The sequence below is a fragment of the Micropterus salmoides genome, unplaced genomic scaffold (assembly GCF_014851395.1).
Source record: "Micropterus salmoides isolate LMB-PRFRI ecotype aquatic unplaced genomic scaffold, ASM1485139v1 Ms_hic_scaffold_15, whole genome shotgun sequence".
Lineage (NCBI taxonomy): Eukaryota > Metazoa > Chordata > Actinopteri > Centrarchiformes > Centrarchidae > Micropterus > Micropterus salmoides.
Genome location: NW_024040596.1, coordinates 23186703 through 23213753, shown reverse-complemented (window position 1 = coordinate 23213753; position 27051 = coordinate 23186703). Strand labels below are relative to the sequence as shown.

General features: G+C 39.6%; 1 protein-coding gene across 20 annotated transcripts in view; it reads right to left on the bottom strand.

Moving 5' to 3' along the window:
- The window catches only part of neb (nebulin), a 65042-nt gene that overhangs the window by 34157 nt on the left and 3834 nt on the right, over positions 1 to 27051 (bottom strand). For 13 of the 20 annotated variants that reach the window (XM_038721103.1, XM_038721107.1, XM_038721101.1 and 10 more), the window contains 75 exons: positions 26418 to 26462; positions 25423 to 25530; positions 25093 to 25200; positions 24673 to 24777; positions 24472 to 24576; positions 24251 to 24355; positions 22913 to 23017; positions 22253 to 22357; positions 22038 to 22145; positions 21445 to 21561; positions 20820 to 20921; positions 20620 to 20727; positions 20404 to 20508; positions 20194 to 20292; positions 19503 to 19607; positions 19301 to 19408; positions 19040 to 19153; positions 18734 to 18931; positions 18478 to 18585; positions 18263 to 18361; positions 18001 to 18105; positions 17646 to 17753; positions 17191 to 17502; positions 16855 to 17061; positions 16629 to 16733; positions 16402 to 16509; positions 16001 to 16312; positions 15629 to 15835; positions 15381 to 15485; positions 15126 to 15233; positions 14709 to 15020; positions 14360 to 14566; positions 14158 to 14262; positions 13960 to 14067; positions 13557 to 13868; positions 13222 to 13428; positions 13020 to 13124; positions 12794 to 12901; positions 12390 to 12701; positions 12077 to 12283; positions 11876 to 11980; positions 11519 to 11626; positions 11095 to 11406; positions 10774 to 10977; positions 9845 to 9949; positions 9612 to 9719; positions 9207 to 9518; positions 8886 to 9089; positions 8620 to 8724; positions 8321 to 8428; positions 7917 to 8228; positions 7613 to 7816; positions 7371 to 7475; positions 7152 to 7259; positions 6630 to 6941; positions 6323 to 6526; positions 6100 to 6204; positions 5229 to 5336; positions 4794 to 5105; positions 4487 to 4690; positions 4270 to 4374; positions 4069 to 4176; positions 3661 to 3972; positions 3371 to 3574; positions 3064 to 3168; positions 2701 to 2808; positions 2255 to 2566; positions 1957 to 2160; positions 1715 to 1819; positions 1440 to 1547; positions 1035 to 1346; positions 767 to 871; positions 515 to 613; positions 285 to 386; positions 32 to 139 (listed from right to left, as the gene is read on the bottom strand). In XM_038721103.1, coding sequence (XP_038577031.1) covers positions 32 to 139; positions 285 to 386; positions 515 to 613; positions 767 to 871; positions 1035 to 1346; positions 1440 to 1547; positions 1715 to 1819; positions 1957 to 2160; positions 2255 to 2566; positions 2701 to 2808; positions 3064 to 3168; positions 3371 to 3574; positions 3661 to 3972; positions 4069 to 4176; positions 4270 to 4374; positions 4487 to 4690; positions 4794 to 5105; positions 5229 to 5336; positions 6100 to 6204; positions 6323 to 6526; positions 6630 to 6941; positions 7152 to 7259; positions 7371 to 7475; positions 7613 to 7816; positions 7917 to 8228; positions 8321 to 8428; positions 8620 to 8724; positions 8886 to 9089; positions 9207 to 9518; positions 9612 to 9719; positions 9845 to 9949; positions 10774 to 10977; positions 11095 to 11406; positions 11519 to 11626; positions 11876 to 11980; positions 12077 to 12283; positions 12390 to 12701; positions 12794 to 12901; positions 13020 to 13124; positions 13222 to 13428; positions 13557 to 13868; positions 13960 to 14067; positions 14158 to 14262; positions 14360 to 14566; positions 14709 to 15020; positions 15126 to 15233; positions 15381 to 15485; positions 15629 to 15835; positions 16001 to 16312; positions 16402 to 16509; positions 16629 to 16733; positions 16855 to 17061; positions 17191 to 17502; positions 17646 to 17753; positions 18001 to 18105; positions 18263 to 18361; positions 18478 to 18585; positions 18734 to 18931; positions 19040 to 19153; positions 19301 to 19408; positions 19503 to 19607; positions 20194 to 20292; positions 20404 to 20508; positions 20620 to 20727; positions 20820 to 20921; positions 21445 to 21561; positions 22038 to 22145; positions 22253 to 22357; positions 22913 to 23017; positions 24251 to 24355; positions 24472 to 24576; positions 24673 to 24777; positions 25093 to 25200; positions 25423 to 25530; positions 26418 to 26462 — 11859 coding nt within the window. The remainder of the gene's footprint in view (positions 1 to 31; positions 140 to 284; positions 387 to 514; positions 614 to 766; positions 872 to 1034; positions 1347 to 1439; positions 1548 to 1714; positions 1820 to 1956; positions 2161 to 2254; positions 2567 to 2700; positions 2809 to 3063; positions 3169 to 3370; positions 3575 to 3660; positions 3973 to 4068; positions 4177 to 4269; positions 4375 to 4486; positions 4691 to 4793; positions 5106 to 5228; positions 5337 to 6099; positions 6205 to 6322; positions 6527 to 6629; positions 6942 to 7151; positions 7260 to 7370; positions 7476 to 7612; positions 7817 to 7916; positions 8229 to 8320; positions 8429 to 8619; positions 8725 to 8885; positions 9090 to 9206; positions 9519 to 9611; positions 9720 to 9844; positions 9950 to 10773; positions 10978 to 11094; positions 11407 to 11518; positions 11627 to 11875; positions 11981 to 12076; positions 12284 to 12389; positions 12702 to 12793; positions 12902 to 13019; positions 13125 to 13221; positions 13429 to 13556; positions 13869 to 13959; positions 14068 to 14157; positions 14263 to 14359; positions 14567 to 14708; positions 15021 to 15125; positions 15234 to 15380; positions 15486 to 15628; positions 15836 to 16000; positions 16313 to 16401; positions 16510 to 16628; positions 16734 to 16854; positions 17062 to 17190; positions 17503 to 17645; positions 17754 to 18000; positions 18106 to 18262; positions 18362 to 18477; positions 18586 to 18733; positions 18932 to 19039; positions 19154 to 19300; positions 19409 to 19502; positions 19608 to 20193; positions 20293 to 20403; positions 20509 to 20619; positions 20728 to 20819; positions 20922 to 21444; positions 21562 to 22037; positions 22146 to 22252; positions 22358 to 22912; positions 23018 to 24250; positions 24356 to 24471; positions 24577 to 24672; positions 24778 to 25092; positions 25201 to 25422; positions 25531 to 26417; positions 26463 to 27051) is intronic. The other 7 variants (XM_038721104.1, XM_038721105.1, XM_038721117.1 and 4 more) reach the window with 6 other exon arrangements.

Sequence of the window (27051 nt, the reverse complement as noted above, 5' to 3'; positions counted from 1 at the left end):
GAAACAGATGAAACATTGTCCCACTACTCACTTGACTCTGCACTTTCGACGTCTGGATGCACTGCTTGATTGGTACAGCATCTCCAGGCATGAAGTAGCCCGTGGCTTTGACCTTATCCCAATCTTTGGTGTACAGTTTCTGCAAGAAATGGAAATAGTTATCATATGCTTATGAAAATCTATTGTTTGTCAAGCTGATAATAACCGAGGGTACGATTGGTATAGGACAAAGTATTGTTGAACTGACATATGTAGCAAATACCTCCCATGAGGAGTCATCTTACCGGGTGAACGTTCTTAGCCACCTCTCTGGCTGTGGCAAGACCTGGAGTGTCCACCAGTGAGAACTTGGTTTTGTCCTGGTGCCAGGCCTCACGATATTTGGCCTGAACAGAGTGAGATGTCCAAACTCAGTTAAGATGAGAAAAAAGTAAAATCTGCCATTACTACTATTCTGTCAGGTGGTTTAACTGAATATCTAAACAGCCTCTGAAAAGCAGAGCGTAACCCTCACCTCATTGAGGACCTCAGCAGCATTCTTGGCACAGACCAGGTCGACTCTGTCAGCTGGAACTGTGAATTTCTGCTCATCCAACTTGACACGGTAGCCTCTCTGTAAAATAGTAAGAAAGACTTGTTTGATTTTGAAGATACATTTGATTTTTCTGGCTTAAATAAATTCTGAAGATTTTTTTGAAGATGTACAAATGTATATAGATGTTTGATTTTACAAGTACATACAAAGTAAAATCATAGTCACGCTTACCTCAGCCAGGGCCTTCTGTGCATTCTTCACCTTAATAACATCAACACATTCATGTGGCATCCATCCACATCCACGTATCCACTCCATATCAGCTTTGTACACAGCCTGAGGAAACAAAACGGGCATATTTGTTTAGGTGTTTCCATGACACTAAAAATGTACATGGACAATAATCCCAATGTCAGCTTTTCTTGGGATAAAATGGGAGTACAGAGTATGTCATCAAAAGATCCAAGAATACCATCCCTGATCACTACTATAAACCTACATCACTCTGCAGGTCGTAGGCCTTTCTGGCTTGGACCACATCATTGGAGTCTGGCAGACAAGTCCACTGGTGCAGGCGTGTGATATAGTTGGCATGGTTGACTTGAATCTGGCATTTCTTGGCCAACTCAAGACTCAGCATGTCCACTGGCAGGTTGAACTTGGTCTTGGACTTGTTGAAGTCCTTCTTGTACAGGGCATCACTGGCAATCTTTGCTGAGTTCATAGCCAGCATGATCAGAGGGTCGTCTTGCACGCAGCGAGCACCGATGTGGTGGCCGACCTGCTTGCGGTATCCCGTCTTGTACTTATACTAAAAGAGACGAGACGATAGAGTTGATGAAAAGTCAGAAAGTGTCACATTACGAATCTATTGTATTTAAGCAGTGTCTATATTTTTTCTTACGTCACTGATGATATCTCTGGAAGCTCTAGCCTTTAGCACAGAGATAGCATCCTCCTTGATATGGTAGCCTTTGGCCTTCTGGTCGTCCCATGCCTTTGTGTACAGTTTCTGAACAGAACAAGAAGTATGATCAAAAAGACAGCACATAAAAACCACAGTAATCATGTGCTGATTGAATAATACATTTCAACAAATAAGATATTTATATACTTTTAAGATATTTATAAATTTTTTCAGATATACCTGGTACAGTACTTGTAATAATACAAACTTACATTGCTGATGCTGATAGCATTGGCCTTGGACAGTTCAAAGGTGGGGGCGTTAGGTGGCATGTGAATGGTGAGCTTGTCTTTATCCCAGACTTCCCTATATTTCCTCTGTCAGAAAGAAAAAAAAACAAGAAAATGAACTTCTTTATTTTGAAACACTCATGTATACAGATGATTGGTCAAATTGTTTAATGTTAAGTTTTAAGTTCACTAGAGAAGGCATTTAGCAAGATTCTATAACGCACATCACTGATGATGTCAGCGTTTTGCTTGGACAAGACGATAGCCGGGAGGTCAACAACGCTGGTAAACTTCACAGTGCTTGGGTGCTGGCGGTAGAGCCTGTCATTGAGAATAGTCTGGGCATTTCTAGCTTTGATGACGTCCACAGAGTCCTGTGGTGACCAGCCACATCCTCTCAGCCACTCCATATCAGCTTTGTATACGGCCTAAAAAACAAATATCAGTTTTAAACCCACCAAACACTGTTCTCTCTTACTTCATCAGCTATCAACAAGCCTGCAATACTTTAAATGTACTTACATCGCTCTGTAAGTCGTACACTTTTCTAGCCTGAACCACATCACTTGAGTCTGGCAGGCAGGTCCACTGGTGTAAGTGAGTTCTGTAGTTAAAGTCATTCACTTGCTGCTGGCATTTCTTGGCAAGTTCAATTGTCAGCATGTCTACAGGCAGATGGAACTTTGTCTTGGTCTTGTTGAAGTCCTTCTTATAGATGTTGTCACTGGAGATCTTGGCTGCATGAGCAGCCAACATAATCAGTGGGTCATCTTTAACACTAAGGGCACCAATGTGATGGCCACACTGCTTGCGGAAACCAGCCTTGTATTTGTACTGAAAATTTGTGATAGAAATATGTTGATTAGTTTGAAATCAATGCAGTGAAAAATAAAAAAATGCTGCATAGGACTTTATAATTGTAAAATTCAAGGGAATGTGAAAAAGTTTAAAAGCAAGTACACACTTACATCACTGACGATGTCTCGGGAAGCCTTGGCTGATAAAACAGAAATTGCATCTTTGGGAAGATAGTACCCTTTGTTTATGGTGTCCATATAGCCTTCACGATAATATTTCTGGGGAAACAAAAATAATGCTGTCAGGGTGTCTGATATATGCATTGTGTGCTATACACCGTAATAACTATAGAGCAGACAAGTTCCTTTACACTAGAGTAAAAAGACAAAAATTACAGGGCAATGTCAATCATTTTTCAAACTTAACTTAATTAACTGATTCAGATACATAAAGCCAGTTAACAATTACTAATATGATAATAATCTGTGAGGTAGTAATTGGTTATACAACTACATGAAGAGGTAATGCATTACCAGACTGTTGTTTAATTTATTCTGCTTGGCCAGGATGATTTCTGGTGTATCAGGCATGATGTGAAGGTTGGTCTTATCCTTCTCCCAGGCAGAAATATATGCTTTCTGTAAACAGCAGATTAACATGTTTTAGTAAGACATGATTTTATTTGAGTCTAAAACATTATTATAAAGCAACACGGCTTTGTCTAAAACAAATGATCCTCTTTGGTGTCAAACAAAGGGAAATACTGAAACATTTGGTATAATATTTTCAGAGTTACACGATATTAGTCAAGAAACACAAAATAAGATGCGCTATCTCTACCTTGTCCATGATCTGGGCGTTGGCCATAGCAAGGGCATATGGCATGTCACTTGTCTTGGCAGTAAATTTGAAGTTGCTGGGATGCTGACGGTACTTCCTGTCGCACAGGATCTCTCCCGCTTTCTTGGCTTTCTCCACATCAAGTGAACCAATTGGCACCCAACCTGTTCCCCTGATCCATTCCATGTCAGCCTTGTACACAGCCTAGTCACAGAGGGAGAAAAATGGAAGTCAAACAGCATTTTCTTCCCATGTTCTGGAAACACATTATAAGAAATTTCAATACTCACATCACTCTGCAGGTCATAGACTTTTCTGGCCTGGACCACATCATTGGAGTCAGGTAGGCAGGTCCAGTTGTGCAGATGAGTTCTGTAGTTGAAATCGTTGACTTGGATCTGGCATTTCTTGGCCAGTTCAAGATTCAGCATGTCGACTGGCAGATTGAACTTGGTCTTGGACTTGTTGAAGTCTTTCTTGTACAGGGCATCACTGGCAATCTTGGCGGAGTTCAGTGCCAGCACGATCAGAGGGTCGTCATGGACGCTAAGGGCTCCAATGTGGTGACCAACCTGCTTACGGTACCCAGTCTTGTATTTGTACTGTGTGGAGAGAGTAAAGTGATAATTAACAAAATAATATACAAATTAGCACAAGTCAATATCAGACAGAAAAGCATTCAGTTATATGTTACGTACATCACTGATGATCTCTCTTCCACGTTTGGCAGCAACAATAGACACAGCATCAGGCTTAAGGTTGTAGCCCTTTCTGAAGATCTTCTCAACATCTTCCCTGTATAGTTTCTGAAAAAGAAATGTAATTATATATGAATTATAAAATGAAAATCATTATGGCTATAACATTGATATGCATACAGAATACTAACTTAAGTTTACCTTACTGATGTTGTAAGCATTAGCTTTAGAAAGCAAAAGCTCAGGTAGGTCAGGGGACACATGATTCTTAACCTTGTCAGCCTCCCAAGCAGCAATGTAGTTTCTCTGTGGTGAGAAAGAGAAAAATAAAAATTACACAAATTCTAATCACTGTAAAAAGATTGAACAAATTGTAAAAAAAATAAAACAATAAATAAAGGGATATGATATTCTTCACCTTGTTAATGATTTCAGCATTTGCTTTGGCTAAGACCATGGGAATGGAAGTCATGTCAGATTTATATTTCAGTTTGTCTGGTTTCTGCCTGTAGAGACGGTCACTGAGAATATTTGAAGCATTCTTGGCCTTCAACACATCAAGTGAACCAATGGGGACCCATCCTACCCCTATGACCTCATCCATGTCAGCTTTGTACACAGCCTATTGGGAAAAGCATATTCATGTAACAATAAAAAGAACAAAAGCACAGGGGACATGGCACAATATTTTTGAGATATGATGACTATGTCACAGGAGGACTCACATCACTCTGAAGATCATAGGCTTTTCTGGCCTGGACAACGTCATTGGAGTCTGGCAGACATGTCCACTGGTGCAGGCGTGTGATATAGTTGGCATGGTTGACTTGAATCTGGCATTTCTTTGCCAGCTCGAGATTCAGCATGTCCACTGGCAGGTTGAACTTGGTCTTGGATTTGTTGAAGTCCTTCTTGTACAGGGCATCACTGGCAATCTTTGCTGAGTTCAGAGCCAGCATGATCAGAGGGTCGTCTTGCACGCAGCGAGCACCGATATGGTGGCCGACCTGCTTGCGGTATCCCGTCTTGTACTTATACTGATAATATCAGCAGAAAACATTTTATGTTAGAACTAGAATACCTCTCACATTATGTCTAATACCAAAGTGTCACTCAAATAAATATAATATATAGTATATGGTACAGTCTGAGTCACTCACATCACTGATGATGTCCCTGGAGGCCTTAGCAGACTTGACAGAGATTGCATCCCCAGGGAGGAAATAGCCTTTCTGGATGGTGGCCTCAAAACCTTGTCTGTATTGTTTCTGAAATGTAGGACATACAGTACATGATAACTTGTGTTAACCATTTTAACAAATGGAGGTGTAATTGTGGCTTATAAGGCTTGCAGTAGGGCTTTGCTCAAGGGATCACATTCGTGTAATAATCATCATCTAGCTGCTACTTCAAGTAAAGTCAGTGAGGCAGTGATGGGGACACTGTGCTGTGGGAGCTGCCGTCCTTCGGATGAGACGTTAAACCGAGGTCCTGACTTATTGTGGTCATTAAAGATCCCATGGCACTTATCGCAAAGTGTAGGGGGTTCCCCGGTGTCATGGCAAAATTCCCAACCTGGCTTTCACCATCTGGCCATCTAATCATCCCCCATAGTAATTGTCTCAATCTCTCCCTCCCTCTCTGTCTCAAGCCCTCTCTGTGGTGAGCGTTCTGGCGCTAAATGGCTGCCGTGCATCACCCAGGTGGGTGCTACACGTTGGTGGTGGTTGAGGTGAGTCCTCCCCACTTCATTGTGAAGCTCTTTGAGTTTCCATGATAAAGCGCTATATAAATGTAATGCATTATTATTATTATTATTATTAAGAGTAATGTGAGGCTTAAAGTGGTTAATAAGTACACACAACTGCCAACAAACAGATTTCCAAATTCTGTGAAAGTTATTTTAAACAGTTAGAAGATGCTGGCACCTTTAACACAAGAACAATCTAATTGACATAGAGATAACCACAACTGCATACCGGATAAGATAGGGGCCATCTTCTTATCACGTGCAATAAAAAGTATACTAACCCTGCTCATGTTGATAGCATTCTGCTGAGAGAGGATGATCTCAGGAGTGTCAGGGTTGATGTGCAGTTTGGTCTTGTCCTTCTCCCATGCTTCGGTGTAGAGACGCTGGAAGAAAACACAATTAATCCCAGTTTTATTGCAAATCAAGATAATCATTTTATAGTATTAGCCCTTTCACACAAAAATTCATTTGCATTTTACCCAAATAATTTATGAATTTTACCTTGTTCATGGTCAAAGCATTATTCTTTGCCAGTACAATATTCATGGCATCTGTTGTGCTGGTGAAGGGAACAGTGCTGGGGTGCTGGCGGTACTTCCTTTCACTCAAGACTTCTCCAGCCTTCTTGGCTTTCTCCACATCAAGTGAGCCAATGGGGACCCAGCCCAAGCCCTGGAGCCACTTCAGGTCAGCTTTGTAGACAGCCTATGAAGCGCAGTAACACAAATTTCAATTCCTGACATTCTTGGTAGTATGAAAATCAAATAAAAGACTAAGACAAGCAAATTAGCAGGGAAGCTACACTCACATCACTCTGTAGGTCATATGCATGTCTGGCCTGGACAACATCACTGGAGTCTGGCAGACAAGTCCAGTTGTGGAGGCGGGTGATGTAGTTGGCGTGGTTGACCTGAATCTGGTTCTTCTTTGCCAGTTCAAACGCCATCATGTCCACTGGAAGATTAAACTTTGTCTTGGACTTGTTGAAGTCCTTCTTGTAAAGAGCATCACTGGCAATCTTGGCTGAGTTCAGAGCCAGCATGAGCAGAGGGTCGTCCTGGACGCAGCGAGCACCGATGTGGTGGCCGACCTGCTTACGGTATCCTGTCTTGTACTTGTACTGGAAAATTTTTAAAATAATATCATTGTTTGTTAACAGTTAAAAAAAAACATGTTTTGTACAATGTGCAAAGTAAAACAACTATTTACTATTGGCAAACTGTAATTAGTCACCTCTACTAAGATACACATCACATTTATAATATAAGGATCATTACAATTTACTGTGACTTTTCACTTTTCAATTAAATAACAAAATCAGACAGCTTACATCACTGGCAATGTCTCTGGAGGCCCTGGCTGCGATAATGGAAATGGCATCATTGCGCATATCGTAGCCCTTCTTCTTGGCATCTTCATTTGCCTGCTTGTACTTTTTCTGTAAACAAACACAGTCACCTCAAATAAGTTACATATATAAAACTAACATGGAGCGTAATCCTTAAATAAACGATGCTGTACCACCATTACTATTTAATTTTTTACTTACCAAACTGTAGTTGACATTGTTTGCTTTGGCTAGAAGAACATCCATAGAATCAGGCATGATGTGGATCTTCATCTTCTCCTTCTCCCAGGCATCCATGTATGCTTTCTGCAGTCACAGAAATCAGCAACATGAGAATTTACTTACATTAGAACGCTGAATTTATATGATTAAATATTTTCCTTATCATATCCTTAAGTAGTCGATAGAGTTGTTTGATATTATACAAAATGATTATTTCATACCTTGTTCATAATCTGGGCATTGGCCTTGGCCAAAGCCATCGGCATGTCTTCAGTGGTGCTTTTGAATTTGTAGTTGCTTGGGTGCTGACGATACTTCATCTCACTCAGGATCTCACCGGCTTTCTTTGCCTTCTCAACATCCAGTGAACCTATAGGCACCCATCCAATACCCTGCATCATCCTCTGATCTTCCTTGTAAACAGCCTGGACAAAACAAAATTATGTTTTTATGTTTCAACACTTAAAAAATATACATTAATAAAATCAAAAACTTTCTAGTATAAATTCAAGGATTCATACTCACATCGCTCTGTAAGTCATATGCATGTCTGGCCTGTACGACATCACTAGAGTCTGGCAGACAAGTCCAGTTGTGCAAACGGGTGATGTAGTTGGCGTGGTTGACCTGAATCTGATTCTTCTTGGCCAGTTCAAACGCCATCATATCCACTGGAAGATTAAACTTTGTCTTGGACTTGTTGAAGTCCTTCTTGTAAAGAGCATCACTGGCAATCTTGGCTGAGTTCAGAGCCAGCATGAGCAGAGGGTCGTCCTGGACACAGCGAGCACCGATATGGTGGCCGACCTGCTTACGGTATCCTGCCTTGTACTTGTACTGGAAGAAAAATTAAAAACTCAGTTCCATGTTTACATGTATGGCAATAAATGTATGTAACTGTTTATCATTGGAATAATCAGACAGCTTACATCACTGGCAATGTCTCTGGAGGCCCTGGCTGCGATGATGGAAATGGCATCATTGCGCATATCGTAGCCCTTCTTCTTGGCCTCTTCATTTGCCTGTTTGTACTTTTTCTATAACCAAACACAAATGCCCCACATATATAAGCACATGTATTCTCAAATAAGTAGAACTGAGTGATAATTAAATAAATATGTATTGATAAAAGAAAAAAAATATTCTAATGAATATACCATATCTTCAAGCCCTAATTTAAAGTAATCTATATATTTTTTTCCCCCTAAATGTTTTATTTTTCACTTACCAAGCTGAAATTGACATTGTTTGCTTTGGCTAGAAGAACATCCATAGCATCAGGCATGATGTGGATCTTCGTCTTTTCATTCTGCCAAGCTTCAACGTAGGCATTCTGCAGTAATAGAAAACAACAATATGCAAGTTTATTCATATTCTGAACTCTGAAGGAAGCATTTTTATGAAAGGAAAATTTCCTTATCATATAAGGAGTTCAAATTAGTCATTTTGTATCATTTACACCTAACAGAACTTTGAGGATTGATGATTTCATACCTTGTTCATAATCTGAGCATTGGCCTTAGCCAGCACCATCGGCATGTCTTCAGTGGTGCTTTTGAATTTGTAGTTGCTTGGGTGCTGACGATACTTCATCTCACTCAGGATCTCACCGGCTTTCTTTGCCTTCTCAACATCCAGTGAACCTATAGGCACCCATCCAATACCCTGCATCATCCTCTGATCTTCCTTGTAAACAGCCTGGACAAAACAAAATGGTTTTATTATGATGAAAGATGTTCAAAATTTTTAAGAAAAAATATAAATCCATAAACAAAATAACCTCCCTCAGTACGCATTTTTTAAATTCATACTCACATCGCTCTGTATGTCATATGCATGTCTGGCCTGTACGACATCACTGGAGTCTGGCAGACAAGTCCAGTTGTGGAGGCGGGTGATGTAGTTGGCGTGGTTGACCTGAATTTGGTTCTTCTTGGCCAGTTCAAAGGACATCATGTCCACTGGAAGGTTGAATTTGGTCTTGGACTTGTTGAAGTCCTTCTTGTAAAGAGCATCACTGGCAATCTTGGCTGAGTTCAGAGCCAGCATGAGCAGAGGGTCGTCCTGGACGCTGCGAGCACCAATGTGGTGGCCGACCTGCTTACGGTATCCTGTCTTGTACTTATACTGGAAGAAAAATTAAAAACTAAGTCCCATGGTTATATGTACAGTAATACATTTATGGTAAATGTTTATTATTGGTATAATCCAACAGCATACATCACTGGCAATGTCCCTGGAAGCCCTCGCTGCAATAATGGAAATGGCATCATTTCGCATATCGTATCCCTTCTTCTTGGCCTCTTCATTTGCCTGCTTGTACAGTTTCTGTGTAAAAAATAAAAACACAAGCAAACTTAAGCATCTTTTGCAAAATTATGGCATAATATGAGGTATGTTGTTTCAAAAGGTAGAACTTGAGTTTTTTAAGAACATTTTTGAGAAGGACTCACCTCACTGTAGATGACTTTGTTTGCTTTGGCCAAGAGAATATCCATGGCATCAGGCATGATATGAATGGTAGTCTTGTCTTTCTCCCAAGCTTGAGTGTAAGCTTTCTGTAAAGTACATTTTTTGTTAAATTTCCATATAAAAATGTAACATTTAGAAGAAGATTTCTTTGGTTTTCATTCATAATTAAATCAACACTGATCTTAAACAAATGCTCCGTTGATAAAATTACGCTGCTCCTGATTGTGATTTATTTATCTCATCAAACAGAGAAGATTTTTGAGTCGGCTGGAACTTTTTCTCAGTTTTTTACACATACATTTTGGGTCTAAATCCTATTAAATGGATTACAACTATACTGAATAACAAAGGCCCAAGGCTGCAGTCATCACAAAAGAGACCTCCTCAGATCTGTTTTCTTTAAGTAGATGCATAAAACAAGGTTGTCCTTTATCACCGTAGTTGTTTAAATTTATTGTCAAACCTTTCACTTTGTGTGAAAGAGAAAAAACAAATATTTACGGTTTAAATATCACTGATAACGAGCATGTACTATCATCTAAGGCAGATGACATGATTTTATTTTTCACAGAGCTACAGAAATTGCGGCACTTTTTTTAACATAATGGAACAATTCAGGAGATATTTGGATATACAATAAATTTGAAAGAATCAAATGTTTGTCTGTTGCACATTCCATTTACTCAAATGTTATAATTTTTTTTGGCACGGGGTCATTTCAAGTATTTTAGAAGTTTTAATACTCTACAGTTAAATATCTTATTTTAAGGAAATTACACTCATCTATTAAACAGGGTCAAGCTCATTTGATAAAGCGATCTACTTTGTTTCCATGCCCTCTGCCTTTCTTATGTTTTATATGAATAAGGAAATAAGGAAATGAAACACAATAAAATGTTAAATTAAATACCTTGTTCACTATCTGGGCATTGGCCTTGGCCAAAGCCATCGGCATGTCTTCAGTGGTGCTTTTGAATTTGTAGTTGCTTGGGTGCTGACGATACTTCATCTCACTCAGGATCTCACCGGCTTTCTTTGCCTTCTCAACATCCAGTGAACCTATAGGCACCCATCCAATACCCTGCATCATCCTCTGATCTTCCTTGTAAACAGCCTGGACCAAACAAAATGATTTTATTATGATGAAAGATGTTCCAAAACTGCTTTTACTAATAAAATATACATAATAAACATGAAAACTTTCTAGTATAATTCAAGGATTTATACTCACATCACTCTGTATGTTATATGCATGTCTGGCCTGTACAACGTCACTGGAGTCTGGCAGACAAGTCCAGTTGTGGAGGCGGGTGATGTAGTTGGCGTGGTTGACCTGAATCTGGTTCTTCTTTGCCAGTTCAAACGCCATCATGTCCACTGGAAGATTAAACTTTGTCTTGGACTTGTTGAAGTCCTTCTTGTAAAGAGCATCACTGGCAATCTTGGCTGAGTTCAGAGCCAGCATGAGCAGAGGGTCGTCCTGGATGCTGCGAGCACCGATGTGGTGGCCGACCTGCTTACGGTATCCTGCCTTGTACTTGTACTAAAAAAGCAAGTGCAAAAGTTTTCATAACCAAACTCTAGTGAGGGGGAAAGCATGAGAAATAATATATATAGTTGTAGTACAGGATAGAAATAACCAAACAAACACTTACATCACTAGCAATAGCAACGGAGGCTTTGGCAGCCTGGACTGCAATGGCATCAGCGCGAAGATTATAGCCTTTCTTCTTAGACAGTTCATTGTCCAGTTTGTACAGTTTCTGGAGAAAGAGAGACAGCGAGAGAGAGAGTGAGAGAGAGAGAGAGAATACATTTTTATAAAGGAAAGCATGTCTACTTCCAAATGTACACTAACTTGAAGTGATGTACCAATTTCCTGTCTGTCAAGATCAAAGCCTTGTGGTTACCATGGGACGTAGGATTTACTTTTCATTACAATTCATGACAGATTACAAATCATGAAAATTTGTGAGGAAATTGTGCAAAAAAATGAAGGTATCTCACAGTACCTCACTGTAGTGCCTCTTGTTCTCTCTGGCAAGAACAATGTCCATTGCATCAGGCATGATGTGGATTGAAGTCTTGTCTTTCTCCCAGGCTTTGCTGTAGGATTGCTAAAAGCAAAATGTAGTTGTTGGTTTGATATCATTAGACATAAACGTTAGGGAAGAGCTTTTTGTGTTATTTTCATAGCAAGTCCTATCTAGTACCTTATCCATTATCTGGTTGTTGGCAGTGGCCAGTGTCAGATCCATAGAATGCATGTCCTTAGTGAATTTGAAGTTGCTAGGATGTTGACGGTATCGGCTCTCACTCAGGATCTGTCCGGCTGTTTTTGCTTTCTCAACATCCAATGATCCAATAGGAACCCATCCTATTCCTTTCGTGAAGCTTTCATACTCACTCTTGTACTGGTTCTGAGGGAGAATTTTAACAGCAATGGCATTAAAACATCTAATTAGGTACTATAAAAATTTAAATTCTATAATTAATTTTAAGATGATTAACTTAGACTCTACATACATCACTGGCAATGAACTGCATGTTACGGGCTAGTTGCAGGTTCATGGCATCAGGTAGCACAGTGTAGTTGGAGTTAATCTGCTTGTAACCAGCATAAGTCTGAACAGCAGAGGCATGCTTGGCATGGACCACACTCATCATGTCTACTGGGGTGTGATACTTCAGCTTGGCCTTGTGGTAGTCCTTCTTGTAGTTCTTGTCGCTCTGCAACTTAGCCACCTCCATGTAGTGAACCAGCAGAGGATCGTCCTGGAGGCTGCGGAAGCCAACATGGTGGCCTCTGGCTTTCTCATATGCCAACTTGTACTTGTACTGTAACAGTAAATAAATACTTAATTACCATGCATGGTGGGTTGTGGTATATACACTTATTGATATGGTACAATAGGTTATTTCCAACTTACATTACTGGCAATAGTGGTACCAGACTTGGCAGCCACAATTGGGATGGCGTCTGCTTTGAGGTGGTAGCCCTTATTGGCCATCTGCACAACACCGGCTTTGTAAAGTTTCTGGAAAAGAGTAATATAGCAGTGAAATAAAAATGTGATTACATTCACAAACTGATCACCATTAAACATATACAGTATCAACTAAAAGCTATAGATTTAACAGTTTAATACCCCTTACATTGCTCATGTTGAGGGCATTAGCCTTGGCCAGGACAATTTCAGGAGCATCTGGCATGACATGGACTGTCAGTTTGTCCTTCTCCCAAGCCGCAGTGTATGCTTTCTGTAAATATAGACACCAGAAAAACAAATGAATGACGCATGTGAACAAGAGTATTTATATTTTGTGATCCTGCACTGTCCATGTGAAAATGCTGTACCTTGTTCATGATCTGATTGTTGGCAGTAGCCAGAGCCAAGTCCATGGAGTCCATCAACTTGCTGAACTTAAAGTTGGATGGATGAGTGCGGTACTTCTTGTCACTCTGAATCTCACCACCAACTTTAGCGGTCTCAACTGCAAGTGAGCCAATTGGGACCCATCCAGTACCTCTGACATAGTTGTTCCATTCAGACTTGTAATCACACTAAAAAGAAATGTAAGGTCTCATGAATCAAGGAATCATATTACAATTATTAATTGTTATCTGCCTTTATAAATGGACATAATTATTGAGGGAATAGCACAGCATGTATTTTAACATTTCAAACTTACATCACTACACTGGGTGTTCATGGTGCGAGCCAGCACTAGGTTCATGGCATCAGGGAGAAGAAAGTAATTGTGCTGGATCTTTCTGTAACCAGCATAAGTCTGAACAGCAGAAGCATGCTTGGCGTGGACCACACTCATCATGTCCACTGGTGTGTGATACTTCAGCTTGGCCTTGTGGTAGTCCTTCTTGTAGTTCTTGTCACTCTGCAACTTAGCCACCTCCATATAGTGAACCAGCAGAGGATCGTCCTGGAGGCTGCGGAAGCCAACATGGTGACCTCTGGCTTTCTCATATGCCAACTTGTACTTGTACTGTAAGACATAAATAAATACTTGTTTAGCATGTATAGTGGGTTATAGCATATAAAAATTCTTGACTTGGTACAATTTATTTACAACTTACATTACTGGCGATAGTGGTACCAGACTTGGCAGCAACAATTGGGATGGCGTCTGCTTTGAGGTTGTAGCCCTTATTGGCCATCTCCACAACTCCAGCTTTGTAAAGTTTCTGTGAAAATATATAAATTGATATGAATCAAACACAATACAATAAAATACTATTAGCAAAGAAATTAAATAATGTAAGATAAAGCCTTACATTGCTCATGGTGATGGCATTAGCCTTGGCCAGGACAATTTCAGGAGCATCTGGCATGACATGGACCGTCAGTTTGTCCTTCTCCCAAGCCGCAGTGTATGCTTTCTGTAAATATAGACACCAGAAAAACAAATGAATGACGCATGTGAACAAGAGTATTTATATTTTGTGATCCTGCACTGTCCATGTGAAAATGCTGTACCTTGTTCATGATCTGATTGTTGGCAGTAGCCAGAGCCAAGTCCATGGAGTCCATCAACTTGCTGAACTTAAAGTTGGATGGATGAGTGCGGTACTTCTTGTCACTCTGAATCTCACCACCAACTTTAGCGGTCTCAACTGCAAGTGAGCCAATTGGGACCCATCCAGTACCTCTGACATAGTTGTTCCATTCAGACTTGTAATCACACTAAAAAAAAAACCCAATGAGATTATGACGCATATTAGCTCTGAAGTCAAGATCAATGACCATTATTTCCTTAGTAGCATTACAAACATGGGTTTGATCCTAAAAGACACAATTCACTGATAAAACTACCGCTGCCACTTACTTCACTTGACTGGACATTCATGTTGCGACACCGCTGCAAGTTTAAGTTATCAGGCAGAAGAAAGTAGTTGTGAGGGATCTTTCTGTAACCAGCATAAGTCTGAACAGCAGAAGCCTGCTTGGCGTGGACCACACTCATCATGTCCACTGGTGTGTGATACTTCAGCTTGGCCTTGTGGTAGTCCTTCTTGTAGTTCTTGTCACTCTGCATCTTAGCCACCTCCATGTAGTGAACCAGCAGAGGATCGTCCTGGAGGCTGCGGAAGCCAACATGGTGACCTCTGGCTTTCTCATAGGCTTTCTTGTATTGGACCTAAAAGATAAAGAAAAATTAGTTAGTTACCTGTAGATGATAGACTGTTTTTTTTTTAAAATGTTGAATTTATTATGTGTTCAGGTAGATTTATAATCTACATACATTGCTGACAATGTGTCTGCCTTGCTTGGCATGCAGAATAGGAATAGCATCAGGCTTCATGTCGTATCCCTTGGCAATATCTTCTAGCCACTTGTGCTTGTAGTGACTCTGTGGGTAAACGTTAAAGTGTTACAACAATGTATTGTACACAGATGACTTGGCATATCAAGCCATTCATTTTCATTTGACTTGCATATTTGGGTGATAAAACAGTATCAAACTTTTCTTTTTTCCATAAATGCATTGTTCTCTAACCTCGCTAAGGGTCTGTGCGTTGAATTTAGCTTGAAGGAACTCAGGGCAGTCAGCTGGCAGATGATAGGTGTGCATGAACTTCTCACCAGAAGCTTTGTATGAAGTCTAATGGGAAGGAAAAATAAGCATAAAACCTGTGAATTTTTGTAAGGTTCTAGCAGGAGAAGTTCCGATATGCATCAATATTTTAACACATTTAAAGAGATTTAAAGGTATTTGATCACATGTAAAAAATAAGACAGTCTTACGTTGTCCAGCTGCTTTGTGTTGGCCAGAGCCAGAGCCATGTTCATGCCATCAGTCTTGCTTGTGAATTTGAGAGTGCTGGGATGCTGGCGGTAGCCTATTTCAGCCAGCGCGGCTCTAGCAGTTTTGGCTTTCTCAACATCCAGAGAACCAATAGGGACCCACCCTAAGCCTTTAGAGTAGTTGCTGTAATCTGACTTGTAGACATTCTGTGGGTATAAAGAGAAAGCATTTCTCTCACAATATCTAGAAGAGTTTACATCATCACTGTGCATAATGCTTTGCAACTATGTAAATAATCCATTTATTTATATAAGCACAAATTATACTAGCATTACACCATGGTAGCATATAAGTGAAAAGTGAGAACATACATCACTCTGAATCTCCATCATGCTGCGACACCGCTGCAGGTGCATGTTGTCAGGCAGAAGAAAGTAGTTGTGAGGGATCTTCCTGTATCCAGCCATGGTCTGAGCAGCAGAGGCATGCTTGGCGTGGACCACGCTCATCATGTCTACTGGGCTGTGATACTTCAGCTTGGCCTTGTGGTAGTCCTTCTTGTAGTTCTTTTCGCTCTGCATCTTAGCCACCTGCATGTAGTGAACCAGCAGAGGATCGTCCTGGAGGCTGCGATGGCCGACATGGTGGCCCTTTGCCTTCTCATAAGCCAGTTTATACTTGTACTGTATAAAAGAAAAGCATTAGGTATGAATAGCATTGTTTAATTTAGTAACATTTGATTAGCATTATTATTAGCATATTCACAACTTACATTACTGGCAATGTCTCTGGAAGATTTTGCTGCAACAATGGGAATGGAATCTTCCTTCAAATGATGTCCTTTGAGCAGATCTTTACGATGAGCATAGGTGTAGTAATTCTAAATAAAATGATCATCAGTGTTATGTTACAAAGTAACAATTAAATTTCTATATACAGTTTAAAAGTACACAAAGGCTGAAAGATAATGAACAAATAATGGAAGAATCTGCAACTAACCTGGCTGATGTTGACAGCATTGTATCTGGCTTGCATCAGTTCAGGGGCATCAGCAGGGAGATGGTAAGTGTGCATGAACTTCTCTCCACTGGCCTTATACTCTTTCTGCATAATAACAATGAAGGGATTGGTTTATGTCTATTCTGAAAAGGAATTCAAAGACTAAAATCTAAAACTGATTATTTTTAGAGCAAATCAAGAAGTTATTCTGTTTCCTCCTTCTCACCACATTCAGGATCTTGGCATTGGCCTTGGCCAGCTCCATGTTCATGGAGTCAGTGACACTAGTGAATTTGATGGTGTCAGGGTGCTGGCGGTATTTTTTCTCATCCAGAGCTGCTGCTGCTGCCTTGGCTTTTTCCACCTCCAATGAACCAATGGGAATCCAGCCAGTTCCCTTGACCGAGGACTCATAATCCAGTTTATAGTTAACCTGGAAAGTAAAAGAGATAAGTGAGAATTGCAAAGTTTCAGCCCTGTGGAAACACAATCTTTTAGCCATGACATAAAATATTTACCAAAATTATAACACAAAAGACCCTAAAAGTGAAATTAAACTTACATCACTGGCATTGAAGCTCATGGTGCGAGCCAGGCCCAGACTCATCGAGTCAGGCAAAAGAAAGTAATTATGGTGGTGCTGCTTGTAGCCAGCAAAGGTCTGCACTGATGAGGCATGCTTGGCGTGAGCCAGACTCATCATGTCTACTGGGGTGTGATACTTCAGCTTGGCCTTGTGGTAGTCCTTCTTGTAGTTCTTGTCACTCTGCAACTTAGCCACCTGCATGTAGTGAACCAGCAGAGGATCGTCCTGGAGGCTGCGGAAGCCAACATGGTGGCCTCTGGCTTTCTCATAAGCCTTTTTATACTGAACCTAGAGGTAAAATGGCATACACCATCCCTAATTATTTAGCATTTAAAGAATTTTAACAAGTATATGATGCAACAAGAAGGGCATGTTAAAATTGAGTTTGCACATGACCCTCAGAAGTTGGTTCAGTCTTTTAGGAAACTTACATTACTGACAGCATGTCTTGCAGCTTTGGCAGCGATAATAGGAATAGCATCAGGCTTCAGGTCATAACCTTTAGCAATTGTCTCCTGCCAGGCAAGTTTGTAGTAGTTCTGAAATGACAGATTACAGATTAAAAGCAACAACAAAAAAATCCAAACACTGAATACATTTAGCATGGATCCACTACGTATTTACATGCACACACATTTGCACCTACAGTATATGTCAGTGCAAATGAATGAATATTAGGAAATTAATTTAAATGTACCCAAAATGATTGCTTAAAAAGTGTACTATGAAAAAATATTTGGTTTATATGACTCAATAAAGTGATCTCTCAGTATTTCCTTGCCTTACCTTGCTGATGTTGTATGCATTGCACTTGGCCTGGAGCAACTCAGGCACATCAGGAGGCAGAGAGTACTTCTGATGGATCTCCTCCAGACCTCTCTTGTAGAACAGCTGTAAGGCAAGAAAGCAATGAGGGCAGAAGTAATGTGTACTTAGATCAAAGTAAAGATAAAAAACAATCTTCTCAAAAGTTATCTGAGAAAAAAAGTGAACCAAAGTGAAAGATTTCTTTCTGCAGAATTAACAGTGAGTGTGACAGTAGACTCACATCACTCCTCTGAAGCTGGTTGACTTTGGCCTGCAGTGTGTAGGGGTGGTCGTCAATCGATGTGAAGGGGATCTTGTCTGGGTGTTGTCTGTATTTTTTCTGTAGGAAACAAGTAGATTAACGCATATCCTACCAACTATGAAAAATGTCCTTTTTTAATGTCAAGAGGGAATTTGTAAAGAGGGGAGACCGAAGCAATGATGTTGTGCACATACCTCACTGAGGATCTCACCAGCTTTCTTACACTTTTCCACATCCAAGGAGCCAAAGGGGACCCATGGGGAACCCTTGGTATAGTTGTTGTAGTCGGACTTGTACTCATTCTGAGATGCAGAAAAAAATTAAATGGGGTCACTGAATACATAATTAATCTCAAAACAACCGTGCAATTATATATACGTTTTATATTATGATTATAACAAAAAACCACAGTGCCAACAATAAGACGTTGTAAAGTCTGCCTATACTTACATCACTCTGGATGATGTTGGCTTTCTTGGCCAAGTCCAACAGCACACTGTCATGGGGAAGGAAGAAGTTAGTGCTGACGCTCCTATACCCAGCCATGCTGGCAATCCCCTGGGATTTCTTGGCCAAGGTGACTGACATCATATCCAGTGGTGTATGGTACTTGGTCTTAATCTTTTCATAGTTCTTTTTATATTCCCGCTGTGGAGATATCAGTAAGAAATTGTTTAAGAATGCCCCTTATCTCAGGTCTAATACATTATTATTAAGGGACATAATTTAGAACATCACAGCAAGCTACTGACTCACATTACTCTGTATTTTGGCCACATGAACAGAGTGCAAGATCTTTGGATCGTCATTAATGCTGAGAGCTCCAACCATCTGCCCTTTATTCTTCTCATACTCTTTCTTATATTTAACCTGCAAATATATTAATATATATTTAATAGCAAAAGGTTATTAATTAGTAGATTCATTAAAAAAAGTAAACGTGTACTAAAAGTAACGGAAATACAAAGCACTCAAGAAATACTGAAATCATAAAGGCTGATATTGCAGCTTACTTACATCACTGGCAATGTTTGTGTGAGCACGGGCAGCAAGGATCGAGATAGCATCGCCTCTGACCTCAAACTTTTTCGCTTTAGTTTTCTCCCAATCATACTTGTAACAGTTCTGCAAGGAGAAAATCATGGCATTCAGGAAATTAAAAATGTACACTAAATTAAAGCTGTCAGTTCAGGTGATTGCTGGAAATGAAGTTACTTACATCACTGAGGTTAAAAGCGTTTACTCTGGACTGGATGAAGAAGGGATAGTCTGGGGGCAGACTGTTCTTGAACTTTGTTTCCTCGTACTTTGCTTTGTAGTTCAACTACAAAAAGAAGTGATAAAATGATGTGTAATTTGAAAAAAAAAAATCTGAATTTCCTTCACTTGTACATTGACAGAAGTGTTATTTGATTTTCAGTCACTGGATGGCAGCAGTGTATTAGCTGAGACCTACTGACTATCCCTTTCCCTGCCTCCCCAGCCCCTCTCTGATCACAGGGGTTTATTCTGGGCCAACTGAATGCTTGTTGCTATTTATATACTACAGAGAGATGGCTCTCCAGTTTCCATGGTGCCCACAGAAAGACAGCTGGGCTATGTGGATGATTGGGCACATGGTCACAAGGTGATATCTAGGAGAATTTGATCTACAGTATTAGCTGGTGACTGTACCAATTTCACTCAATAAATGGGCAATATAAAAAATAGGTATGTTCACAAACAACCTTACATGAATCATGTCTATGATTTATGTGAACATACAGTAAGAAGGAATTCAAATGACAGCAATATTCATAAGTAACATGTCTGATCCAATGGAAGTTTATGAGATATACACGGTACCAATTTCAATTCTAATGCATTTTGTATCAGTACTAACGGAATGTGGTCCATGCAGTCATACATACGTCACTTAGCTGCTTGGCGTTGATGGCGGCTTGAACCTGAACTGGCGAATCCACCACTTGTGTAAATTTCACTGTGTCTGGATGTTGCCGGTAAGCTTTCTGAAAACCACAAGATAGAAACATCTTGTGACTTATGAGTATACCAAAACACAAAAAACATGTGAATCTGTTTTGCTGCAAAGAAGCATTTTATTAGCCAAGACTACTCACATCTTTACACTGCTGAAGCTTCTTCACAGCTTCATATTCAGGCGTAATTGTTTGAGGGAAGAAGCACCTTGTTTTAATGTCTTCGTAATCAGCTTTATATAATTGCTGCAAGATAAAATATAATAATTATGAGGAAAGATATAATGAAGTACACAATACATTTTTCATCAGTGATTTAATTTAGAAAAAAGGAAAGGAAGATGCACAATGATTTACCTCCTTCTTCATTTCCTCAACTTTCTGGCAGTGAAGCATGTAGAGATCTTCATAGCTGCCAATGTAGTGGCCCTTCACCTCGTTTTCATACTTATCTTTGTAACGTGCCTAAAAAATAATCAAAATGCATATATTTATAACAATAATAATACCATTGGTTTATGACAAAAAAAATATTTAAACTCGTAGATTATTCTTACATCACTGAACTGTTTAAGTACTGAGTCCATCTGAAACTTGGGTGTGTCACAGTAGTTGATGCTGGAACCCCTGGATTTTTCATAGCTGGACTTATATACTTTCTGCAAAGACGATGTGAAACAAATGATGAACAAAAAAATCACATATAAATTATGAACTGTAACTCATATAAGAAAACACTCAAAAACAAAAGAACAGCTCAACAAATCATTTCTCCTTATGGCACATGAAGTGGATGTCAAACTCAATGGCTAACTGCAGACAACATGTCAGTAAGACTGTTAACTTGATTCAATTAAATCCTTCTCAGCACCAGCTGACTCACTGTATGCAAAAGGGAACTGCAAGTGACTTCCAGATGGTTTAAATAACACCCACAACCACCTCAATAATTTTTTGCAGTTGCCCAATTTTTTTAGTTGTCTAAGAAGAGCAATTGTCAAATTCATGCAAGCATCACTGTCTACACAGGAAACAGACATGGAGATCAGTAATGATACATTGTTATAGTACTACTAGACTATTTTTAAGATTTTGTCATTTGTTTTCCCCAAAATATCATCCATAATTTTTCCTAAAACCAGCTGTGCTAAAAGATTCCTTTCTACGTAGTCAGACACCTACATCACTGAGGATTGTGCCAGCATATCTGAGCTGTCTGAGGAGAGGATTCTCTGTGGCGGGGAGCGTGTTGTAGTCAGCCTGCGCTTTATTCTTCTCATATTCCTTCTTGTATTGGACCTGAAAACAGAAACATGAGTAAAAAGAAAACAAAGAGTGTTGATGATGTTTACTCACGTCGTTGAAACAGTGACTCATATAACAGAACGTTGGTTCACTTAGTCATGTTGGAACAATACGTGTGTGTTCATTGTATCCTAAAATTACATATATTTGCATTGTGTGTGGGTGGCTGTGATGTATTCAGTAGCTGAAAAGCCTCTTTACATCTGATCACCTCTGATGTGTTGCTACTGGGGACTAGTGAAATGACTGATGAATGATGAATTTGTGCAGTGAAAGTGAACCAAATGTAGATCTCTCAGTTATGCAGTGCATGTTTGGGCACAATACAGAGTGTCCCTGCGTCAAAAGTTGACTCACACTCTGCTCTGAGCCATGGGTCAACTCTCTGTCGTATCTTCCACATGAGATAGGACCTATAAAAATACTCCAATACATTGTCAGTGTGTGTGTGTGTGTTTGTGTGTACTTACCTCACTAATAGCAGTACGAGCTTTCTTGTTTGTGCCATAAACAGGCGTGTCTGTTTGCATGAAATAAATTTGGTCTTTCATATCCTCATACTGTTGCGTGTATTTTCTCTAAAAAAAGAAAAGGTCGACGGTTAGATACAGAAAAATGACAAACTAATAATATTCTGAAAAACTTGCCCCTAGTAGGGGTAATAGTAGATTTAGTACAATCTTACATTGCTGAGGTTGTCCATCGCCATCCTGCCAATGGCCACGTCGAAGTATGGCGTCTCACACCATTGACCCTTCACATTTTTATTGTAATCTTCCTTGTACTTCAGCTGTGGAAAACAAATCACGATCAACATATCAGCATTAGAAGATTAATTTTACATAATAAAGATCTTGTTGTATAGTAATGTGTGGAATATAGAGGCATTTACTAGATATCTTCATATTCTGTTCGATACAACACATTAGGAATGACTGGAATCACTGTAATTTCAGATTATTGTTGGCTTCTCCCTTCCAGCTAAGTGTGGCTAGTAATATGACAGCAGAGCAGGTGGCCAGTTATCCGTAGTAGTTGCTCAGAGTTGGTAGGTCTGTGAAGGCCCTGTTTCCATGTAGGTGCAAGTTTGAGCCTCTAAAATTTTCCTAAGAAGCAATGAAGTTACATTTTCTCCTGTGCCAGTTTGGTGTTGTTGAAAATATGTGATGAAATACCCTGAGTGAAAGAAAATGAATTGCCCCTTAAGAGGAGATAGCCTGGGCTTTTGTCTCCAAAGTCAAACTGTCAGCCCATCATGTGCCTGGCAATTACTCATACCTGCTCCAAACACTCCACAGGTAATGTGTGACCATGTTTAACACTAGTTTAAAATTGTTCTGCTTACATCACTGCGCTGATGGGCCACTCTCTTGGCCAGCTCGATTTCAGGAGGATCAGCCAAAGAAGTGTACTTGGCCTTGCGCTGATCATGACCCTTCTTGTAGCGAACCTGCAGGGGCACAAAAGTAGGAGTTGAAATTTACTGAGGTGGTTAATTCTTCAACATTGACAGCTGACCTTACTGCACAGTCTGCCTCACACAGATCGTATCTACATTCATTAGTGTTGACTTTCCTACATCAGCAGAAAAGGTTAAATGCAATTGTGTTCAAAAAGAAGCAATGAGAGTGGAAATTGCTACACATGATACATCTGACTCAGCACAAACAAATGCACCCTGAAAGGGAAAAGGTGGAGAAAATGTGATTGCCTGTGACTGATGCTGAATGGCAATCTGCCAGCAAAGTCAGTGAGAAATTAACTGCTCACGTAAATAAAATAAAAATGAAAGAATAAGTTTGACTGTATCACAGCAATCCAGGAAAGTTACTTAAAGTCACAGCTTACCTCTTCTTTTTAATTAACAATGTGTTAGATGTTCTACATTGTTTCATATCAGAAAACCACAAGAAACAGCACCAAACTACAATCATTGAAATCACTGGGGCGATATGGATAAAATCCTATATCGTGGTATATGTAATTGTTTTTATTATTATTTTTTTTTTTTATCCCAACTGTTAATTGTTATATATTGATAGTGATGCTGTATATTTACTGCAGATTCAAAACCGTTTCAACCGCAGTATCACACCTTTTACCTCCATCACTGGCTTCAGTGGTACATCTTGACCAGAGTAATTTAATCACTCGCCCCTACAACTCTCAGTTCCAGCCTAACAATGTCCTGTATTTAAACTCTTCTTTCTTGTGTATCAAGCTGAAAGGGCAGAATGCAGAGTTCAGTCTCAACTCTTAAACTAGCAAAACAGTGTTAACGCAGAGGCACATAGCCAAGCATGCTCAGTGACATTTGTCATCCATCCATCCATCCATACATTCCTCAATGCTTTTTTTTAGGATGAGATGCTTAAAAAACTGTTTATAGATAAATAAACTAGATAGAAATGTCTACATTGAGTTATTTCAGTGAATTAAACTGACACAAAAAAAATTCTGTAACTCCAATAAAGAGCTCCCACAGTTGACAACATTGTCATATTGCCTAACCCTAGAATCACTAAAAGCTTTTTTCCCAGAAAAATATGATGTCACAATACTGTGTTTTTTTCAATTAGTATTTAAACCACATATCCGTCCAAAATCTGAATGTTGGAAAACATGTACTGTATTTTCATTTACTGCAGCTGAAAAGTGGGTGTTGTCCGGAAGCTCAGCTTACATCACTGAGGACCTCCTGTGCCTTGGCCACCCTGCGCAGCTCAGGGCTGTCGCTGTAAGGGTAGAACAGGGTCTTCTCTTCATCCCAGGCCTCAGTGTAAAGTTTCTAAAGTAAAAGACATTTTTATATGAAATGTTACAATCAGAACAATCAGATGCTTTTCTAATTTCAGCAAAAATCCTCTTTATTAACATAAAATAGAGGGCTTCAATTGTGCTTACTTTGCTGTAGTTAGCAGCATTCTTCACAGCCAGGACCAGCTCAGGAGCATCGGGAGGCAGCAGGTACCTGTCCTTAGTCTCGTCCCACTTCTGTCTGTACAGAACCTATAAAAAGATAAACATCATTGGTGTTAAACTTTCAAAAATAATCTTTTTTTTTTTCCAAATCTTGGTATATTGTTGAAGGTTTAGGTTACTCACCTTGCTGATCAGTTCAGATACACGCTTGACGTGGATGACCTCTTTGGCCTCACCATCATACAAGCTTGTCGTCCGAGCCTTGTTTCCTTCCATGCGGTATTTAACCTGATGATGACACGTGTCATTTTTTATTATTCATTCATGACAAGAGCATAATCAAATCAAGTTTAAGGAATTGAGTTTTATTATTATCTTAATATTTTTTACACTTTCATTTACCCAAAGACAAAATCACAATAAATTTGTTCAGCATCTCTGCTCCACAATCATGCCGTAGATCACACCAGAACAGTTTCATTTAAGCATTTTTACGATGGGATTTAAATCAGAAATCTTACATTCCAATACCTTCCATCCATCATCTTTAAACTTTAGACAACATGATTTGGGGAAAAATATTGCCACAGTCCTAAGTAGTACCTCGCTCAGCTGCTCCTGGGCCTTCCTGATCCGAATCATTTCAGGGCTATCAGTGACGATGGCAGGAGCATTCCCTTTGGACCTGTCATAAGCTTGCCGGTACTTGTTCTGTCAAGAAGAGCGATCACTGAGTTGAGTACAATAATCACGATACACACTGTGACCACTGAAAATATCCTGAAGTAACAGTAAAGCTGAACTACAAATATTCAAATGAAAGGGAATTGATTTAAATACATCATTTCCACAGCCAAATACCGCTAAACCAAACAACATATAGACAGAAGCTAAGTACTGATTTTCAACCTCAAACCCAAACTTGTTGCTTACATGGCTGAACTGCTCCAGCATCTTCTGGCTGTGGGCCAGGTATGGAGTCATGAACTTGGAGGTATCCACCTTGACCTTCTTCCTAACTTTCCTGGTAGGCAAGCCAGACTGGAGGAGTACAGAGGGAAATACAATTAACTATCCAACAAACTCAAGGGCCTAGGTTCCTTGATTACAGGAAACATATTAGCCAGGAAGTAAAACTACATCCACTTGCAACAGGGCTGTGGTATTTTGCAACTACAACTGATTAAATAACGATCTGATCTTGTCAAGGTGAAGGGAAAACATCTTATCAAATTGATATTAATTTGTGTGTCTGCAGTAAACCTCTTACACTAAGAACTCACCTTCAGTAATTGAAGTGATTCAAATCAAGACTTACAGGGATATGAATGAATCAGTAAAATATTCTACATGGAACTCAGATAGTTGGGATATTGGCATGACTATGTACTGAGATAATACTAGATGAAGGGTGACTGAAGGACAGTCAAAACCAACACAAGTGAATAGGAATCGTTCAATTTACAGTAACACCTACAGTATCTATAAGCATCTTGCACTACATGCAATGTCAGGCTCAACACATATAGATGAAGGTTATAGTATATCATCTGTTGGGAAGCAAAGCAACAGGGCGATACATTATAGTAATAAGAAGAAGCAATCAACTCTCCAAAAAGCAGCCATTGGTCTCTTGGAGGCCACATTAAAATGCGTATTTGGCAAAAAAATGTTTTACTGAAAACTGTTGAAAATGTCCATGCAGAGTTTTAATTGATTTTTATCGGGGTTACTAATTTTAAAGGTTTTAACATAAAAATCTTCAAAGACAAAAGACTCTGCCCTGCCTTCAATGAAATAACCAGACAGCAGAGTATGCATACAGGCATGCAGACAAAAAAAAGGGGTGCACCATTGACAAGACAAGGGAGGGGTATCATATCATCCTGCACTGTTTGAACTGTGTCCCTTGGGAGGAGGTGCTTTACCTGAAAGACCTGAGTCTTTTGCTCAGAGACAGTCGTCGTCGTAATCTGCTCAACATATTACAAATATAGGACACACTCTGGGGTTTCAAAACTGCCAGAACAAGTTATGGGAGAAACAGCACAGTACTTTTAAGTGGATTGAGGTTGATTTTTCACCAGCTCTGGTGCTCATCAATTTACTGCTTGACACTCACAATAAGTATAATAACTGGGGGTTTAATCATTAGGAGCTGTTCTGGCCAATCAAATAGTTTTGAAAAAGAGTTCAAATCCTCAGAGATGAATATACAGTGGATTTATTCAACTGTAATTTTGACCGCAGTCTAATTAAGCATGTATTCTACAGAGAAAAGAGAAGCATTAATATCCTCTGTGTTACGTCAGCCTGACCACTGTAACTCTTTGACCAAGTCTATAAACACCAGGCACTCACATGACATTAATTCTATTCTTATTTTTATATTTCATAGACCATTGTTCCTGTTATCAGTTGCTACAACACAAGCAGTACACAAACTGTAGACACCTTTAAAAACTCCATGTCTGTTCACACACAACTCTCATGGATTTAAATGAATGGTCCACCCAAATTACCTCTAGTAATATTTAGCAATGCAGATAGTTTTGGTTTTAT